The sequence below is a fragment of the Phalaenopsis equestris genome, unplaced genomic scaffold, assembly GCF_001263595.1.
Source record: "Phalaenopsis equestris unplaced genomic scaffold, ASM126359v1 Scaffold000054, whole genome shotgun sequence".
Taxonomy (NCBI): domain Eukaryota; kingdom Viridiplantae; phylum Streptophyta; class Magnoliopsida; order Asparagales; family Orchidaceae; genus Phalaenopsis; species Phalaenopsis equestris.
The window spans coordinates 426,853-433,929 of NW_018164496.1; the positions used below are offsets into that span (position 1 = coordinate 426,853).

Here is a 7,077-nt window from a genome sequence, read left to right on the forward strand (position 1 = left end):
TGAGCCTGCACTCCTTGTCAATTGTCTGGTATGTATATACATTTCCTCAAATAACTTATCATGAAGAAACACATTTTACACATCGAGTTGGTGTAACATTCATCCAACATTCACTGTCAGAGAAACTTGTGTCTTCACCAAGGTTGTGAAAATCAGACCAGACATCAAATTGGAAGAAGAAAAAGTTCAAGATTAATTGGTTATAAATAAAAATGTATTTCACAAAAAAGCTTAATTATATTAGCATTTTAAATATGATTTTAAAATTGAAGTGTGACCACAGATATATAAATACATAAGTGGTGATATGTATGTAAATCTTCCCTTTTTTTCATATATTTAAAACACTATTACTGTCACTAAAAATTAATAAATATTATGTGGAAGTATTTGCAGCTAAAATAAAATCAAATGGAACTTATAGTTACTAAAAATGTTTAAAAGCACTGTTAATTCATTTTAATCTGTGAACTAATATACATATATATACATATGAAAAGTTGGAAACGGCTAGCCCATGCTTTGGAATTCGAAGAATTAGCATTTTTGTGATGTTACTTTCTACCTTTTTGAATTGGACAACTGGGCCTGCGTGTAGATTGATGATGGAAAAAATATAAAATAATATATTTCTGTTTTAAAAAGGAGCAAGTTCTTCGGTTTGTCGGTTGAATTGAGTATAAGTAGTAGTGTTATCCTTTGATGGTGATGGGGTGGATGCATCCTCAGCCCTATCACGTGCTGCTTTATTCTTCCTCTTCAATATCTCCAGAAACTCATGATCCTCATCGGTAAAGACCACACCTAGCTCTTTCTCGTCCTTTGCTTTCATCAGATTTGTTCGGTAATCCCCGTTCCACCTCTCGACCACCATGGCCACAAAACAACCTCCAAACTGTCCACATCCACCCGTCTCTCTCCTTAGGTGGCCTAAGACGAACCTTGCATATATGGCCAACTTTACCATAGTTGTAGTGCTTGCGAGCCCTCCTTGGAAACTTATCATACCTGAGCTCTAGGCAGTCAGGTTGATCGCGTACCTGAAAGCTCACTCGGCTCGGAGTGTAGCCTCATGTGACTTTCCTCTTGTATCATCATAGTGATAGCCTCATCCAGTGAAGGTATCATTACCAAGGCTAGGAGGACTGATCTCCTTTGATCAAAGGCTTGGTTCAGATGAGCCAGAAACTACATAGTCCTCATCTATATGCAAAAATCTCCCCCTTGCACTCTGGTTCACTATAGCTCGACATCGATAAAAAGTGATCAAGATCTGGCAACTGTCGCTCCAGATCTATGGAGTACTCTTGAATCGATCTATCACATGTACCACAACTATTTCATACTGAATCTGAAACACTCACAAATGATTCTCAGCTCCAACATAAATCTTTTTCAACTTTGCCTATATATCACCCACCTTTCGAATGTCATCTACTAATGAGGCAATCAATGAAACCATCAAGTTGAGTAGCTAGGCGTAAAACAAGGTATGTGTGATCCTCCACTCATTTCCCACAGCACTGTCACACTTTGGCTCAACCCCCATCAGGTATATCTCTGTTCTCTTCCCTATTAGAGTAGCCTCGATCCGACGCGACAAATTTAGTTATGTGGCTGGTCTATTAAACTCAGATCTATGGGAGGGAGATCTAGCTGCACCTGCGTTAAAACACGTGCTGAGATAATGGCTCTCGTCGAGACACTAGCTCCCTGTATGAGCTTGACCAAGACCTTTAGAGCTTCGGGATCTATCTTCCTTGGAAGTTTCAATCTTTACCTCTCGCACATCTCTGTTTCCTGACATCTTCAATTACAAGGATCAAGTCTAGATCACACACGATTGCCTTCCTACACATTTGTGCTATTAGCTTTGCCTTAGCCAGCATGAAGCCGCAACCCCTCGTCTTGCATGCAAAATCGCAGCCGCTACAATCCTTTGCCTCTCTGCCGCCAATTGCAACTCCAGAAACGAAGGCTCTGCTACGCTGCCTTCCTCACTCCCAAGCCGCGTGCAAGTCCGCACCAGACCTACCTCCCTGTGTCACGATTGCCACGCTGCCTCACCCGCAATATCAATATAGTCGCGGCTAGAGTCCATTGAGAAGGCAACGACAAGACTGTTGAATACGAAGACCACTGAAGCTGCTCCAGCCTCCTTGCGTTTGAAGTTGAAGCCTACTCGGTTAGCTCTAATCACGACTGCTTTGTGAGGACGATATCGATCCCGACTCATCGGGGCTGCTTTACAATCCTGACTTGTTGTGGCTATTATCACAACTGCTTCGCGAGGATGATGTTGATCCTGACTCGTTGTGGCTCTTTTCCTGATTTCTTTGCGAGAACGACGCCATTCTCGACTCGTTGTGGCTGTTTTGCGAGGACGATGCTGAAGGAAGAGAAAAATGGAAGTTTTAGGTCTCTCTACGCCGATCCCGACTCGTCGGATCGAGCAACAAGCGGTAGGGTTATGGCTTTGATTTATTTGTATAGAAAAAATTGCTCTCAAAAATCTTAGTTCATTGCATTAATGACTTGGCTTATATAGAGCCTTACAACATTTTTTGTAATAAATCCTTGGACTTCCTCTTTTTACAAACAGGAAAATAAATTAGTTACAAATCTTAACAGTCAGGGAAAATTCATTTTATTCCAGGTAATGGGAAGGTCTTCTCCCAATGACAAGCTTTTACTTGTCCAAGCACTGAGGAAAAAGGGTCATGTGGTTGCTGTCACTGGAGATGGCACCAATGATGCTCCTGCATTGCATGAGGTATGCTAAATTCAGAAAGTCCTTAAGTTAATTTAGAGGTAATTTTTTTATTCATTTTCTTCACTAGTGATTATTCAATCTCATTTGTTTTGGGTTTTAGGCAGATATTGGTCTTGCAATGGGAATTCAGGGCACTGAGGTTGCAAAAGAAAGCTCAGACATTATTATTCTCGATGATAATTTTGCATCAGTTGTAAAGGTTGGATTGAGCTTTCCTTATAATTATATTAGATTCACTATTCTTTTGATGAGCTGAACTTGGAAATAACTGGTATATATTCTAGGTTGTTCGGTGGGGTCGATCAGTTTATGCAAATATCCAGAAATTTATTCAGTTTCAGCTCACTGTTAATGTTGCAGCACTTGTGATTAATGTGGTTTCAGCTGTTTCATCGGGTGAAGTTCCTCTGAATGCAGTTGAGGTGAGAACATTAGAGAATAGACATCTTTTATTTGTAATTTGTATAGAAATGTGATACCACATGATTAAAATGCACCATTGAATCCTCATGAAACCACCTTGGGGAACTTCTCTTATTTCACTCTAGTTTTTACATACAGGCTTTCCAATATCTCGCTGAAGATTTTATTTATGTATATCATTCATTTCATGAAATAGCTTTTTCGAATGTTAACAGTCCTATGATGTAGAGTAAGATGCTTGGATACCACATTGATTTAGAATAAGATACTTTGATAACAATTGATGTAATGTTGATGATCACCTTGCAGTATGTGCTTGATTAGCATTTTAATAAATAATTCTTAACGATGTTATTTTCTTAAAGTTTGTTTAAGCATCAGATTAGGTGAAGGATCCATAGTATATTTTTAAGCCCTTTTATAGAGTTATTAAGGAGATTGAAGAGAATCCAGTGATCCAAATTATTACTGACAAGAATAGTGCTTACGAGGTGGCAATAAATAAGTTGGTAGAGAAAAAAAAAACACATTGCATTGGCTTGATCCTTGAAATTTGAAAAATTGCCCTTGCATAAGATCTTCTAGACTAAAGCTAGGAAGATTGGTAAGTTCATTTATAATCATAGTTGTTTTGTCTTTATTGAGGAGGTTTTTTACCTTGTCAATCGTGTCTTTCGATTGAGGCTATTGGAAGAGTGGGAATCAATGTTTTGCAATTTTGGGAAGGAATTTGATGTGAAATTTGGTAGGAGAGAGAGATTAGTAGATAATATTTTCAAGTGCAATTCATAGTTCAATTATCCCAATAACATCTATTCAACCCCTATTTATAGAAAGTGAGTTGCATGATAAATCCAAGTTTAATTTAGAACATAAAATTTAGATGTGTTACAAAAACTGACTTATAATTTAGATAAAAATTATATTAATATCAAATAAAATAAAATTGAAATAAAATTCTAAAATAATCTAAAATATCATAATATTCTATAGATAATCTAGAATTGTCTATTTTTGTCAACTGTAGTATTATGAAATGATTTTGCAATCAAATTTGTTATTTCATTCAACATATATGTTTAAGTAGGTGTTACAATGTTTAACAAATAAACTCAATAAAACCCTTTATTTACACATAGCTCACAACACTATCCCTCAAGATGGGCGAAAGATATTAACTAAGTCCATCTTGTTTCATAATCTGGTTAACTCCACTGAACTAAGTCCTTTATTGAGGGAGTCAGCCGCCTGCTCTCCAATAGCTAATTCAATGGCCCTATATTCTGCCTCTGTTGTTGATTTTGCTATAACTGACTGCTTCTTGTTTTTTCACGAGACCAAGTTGCCACCTACAAACATGCAGTATCCTGATATGGATCGTTTGTCATTAGCATAACTTGCTCAGTCAGAATCACAAATGCCCTCAATATTTACATGTTCATTCTTCTTGATTATCAACCATTTCCCTGGTGGACTCTTCAGATACCTCAAAATCTGATACACTGCATCTATATGACCCTTCCTTGGATCATGCATGTAGCGGCTCACCACACTTACTACAAAAGGGATATCAGCTCGAGTGTGGCGCAAATATATCAAGAGACCCATCAGCCTCCGGTACCTCTCACGATCAACTGATTCACCTGCTTCTGTATTGAGCTTGGCTTTCTGATCAATTAAAGAGACTGCAGGGTTGCACCCCTACGTACTTGTTTCCGTGAGAAGATCCAGTACATACTTTCTTTGGGATAGGATCATCCATGGGTTTCCTCAATCTCGAGAAAGTATTTGAGCTATCCCAAATCCTTTACCTCAAATTGCTTCCTCAATCTCCCTTTAGTTGAGCAATTTATGTCTCATCATCACTGATGATAATTATGTCATCCACATACATAATAAGTATGGTAATGTGATTTTCATGTCGTCGAAGTGGTTTACATTGATCTGTTGATATCCTATGCTAACCATCGTCATTTTATACTTGTCAAACCAGGCTCGAGGAGACTATTTCAAGCTATACAATGACTCTGTGAGCTTACACACCTCGCTCACTGTTTGAGTTGTACTGAATCCTGGTAGTATCTCAACTGAATCTTGGCTCAAGACTTCACCTGTCTTTGTACTGAGCTTGACCTTCTGATCAATTGTAGAGACTGCATGTTTGCACCCCCACATACCTGTCTCCGTGAGAAGATCCAATAAATACTTTCTTTGGGATAAGACAATCCCCTCAGGTCCATGAGCCACTTCAATCTCAAGAAAATATCTGAGCTATCCAAGATCCTTTACCACATTGTTTCTCCAATATTTCTTTCAGCTGAGCAATCTCTGTCTCATCATCACCGGTGATAATTATGATAGTGTGGCATTTTTTGTTACAAAAGAACACTGTTTGATCTACATTAATCTGTAGATATCTCATGTCAACTATCGTCTCTTATCAAACCAGGCTCGGGGAGACAGCTTCAAGCCATACAGTGACTTCCTGAGCCTCCACACCATGCACACTGTCTAGGATGTACTAAATTCTAGTGGTATCTTCATATATACCTCCTTTAATAACTCCCTATGAAGAAAATCATTCATATCCAGTTGGTGGAGTCTCCATTCACCATTCACTTTCAGATAAGCCAGTATCCTCACCGTGCTCATCTTTGTAACTGGTGCAAATGTTTTATTATAGTTAATGTCATACGTTTGATTGTACCCTTTTATCACTAGTCGTGCTTTGTACCTCTCCACATTCCCTTCTAGAGTTTGTTTTACCGTAAAGATACACTTACATCAAACTGCCTTCTTCCTTGCTTGAAGTGATACAATCTCCCATGTTCGATTTTTATCAAGAGCTCCAAGCCCTTCATGCATCACCGCTTTCCACTAGGGTTCCTCTTTACCAACCTGCCAACACTATTATGAAGAGACAGAGTCTAATGATGCAATGAATGTCCATGCAAAGGTGAGATGTTTGAATGAGGAATGAAGTTTGCAATATCAAGTTCCCACCCAAAACAATCAGGAGGATGCTCTGCATTGCTGTTGGAGGTCCTTTACGTTTTTTTTTTTTTTTGGGGGGGGGGGGGGGGGGTTAGGAATAATATCACCTGGAAGTTTTGAATCAAAGGTGGATAGTGTAAGTGTCTCAAGAGTTGGGGAAAAGGCATGGACAAGGGACTTGTTGGCACCACAGACTTTGTTCTCTTAATTTGTTTCTTCCTCTATGTACACCCTTAGCTCACATTCAGCCTGAATCCCAACACTTCTAGGTTCAATCTCCTCGATTTTCGTCTTCTCAGTTGATTAATCCCACATCACAGGACATGACATTGCTCCCACTTTCATCCCTCAATCACCGCTACTACTCACTCTCTCTTGTGTCATATCTCTATTGTCTGTTAAATTACAGAAAGGTGAATGCACCTCCAGAGTATAGAATGGTTTAAACTCTTTGAATGACACATCCATAATCACAAAGCGTCTCTTCTCAATTGGATTCGACAGACATAACCTTTCTGAGCAGCAGAATAACCCACGAACACATATTTCACAATTCTGGGATCCAACTTCCCTAAAGTTTGTTTGTTGTCTTTCAAAAAGCATACATATTCAAATATTTTCAATGGAAAGATTCTGCAATTGTTTTCTTTGAATATTTAACGAGAAGGCTTCCACTCCGACACTCTTGAGGGCATTCTGTTAATCAATTGAGCGGTTGTCAACACTATTTGCCCTCGTAAATGTTGTGGGTCATTCATTGCAAGCATCATGATTTGGGCTACCTTCAGAAGATGTTGATTTTTCCTCTCGGCTATTCAATTTGTGCTAGTGTGTATGAGCATGTGATTTGGTGTTGTATCTCTTGAGCTGACAGGTAGTCATCAAAT

The 7,077-nt window shown here is 38.6% G+C and overlaps 1 protein-coding gene across 1 annotated transcript in view; it reads left to right on the forward strand.

Moving 5' to 3' along the window:
• LOC110019215 (calcium-transporting ATPase 9, plasma membrane-type-like) overlaps positions 1-3,307 on the forward strand; it is a 50,387-nt gene extending 47,080 nt beyond the window's left edge. Inside the window, exons 26-28 of the mRNA XM_020716798.1 lie at positions 2,657-2,773; positions 2,874-2,972; positions 3,058-3,307. Of these exons, the coding sequence (XP_020572457.1) occupies positions 2,657-2,773; positions 2,874-2,972; positions 3,058-3,249 (408 nt within the window). The 3' untranslated portion in view covers positions 3,250-3,307. The remainder of the gene's footprint in view (positions 1-2,656; positions 2,774-2,873; positions 2,973-3,057) is intronic.
• The last annotated feature ends 3,770 nt before the right edge of the window (positions 3,308-7,077 follow it).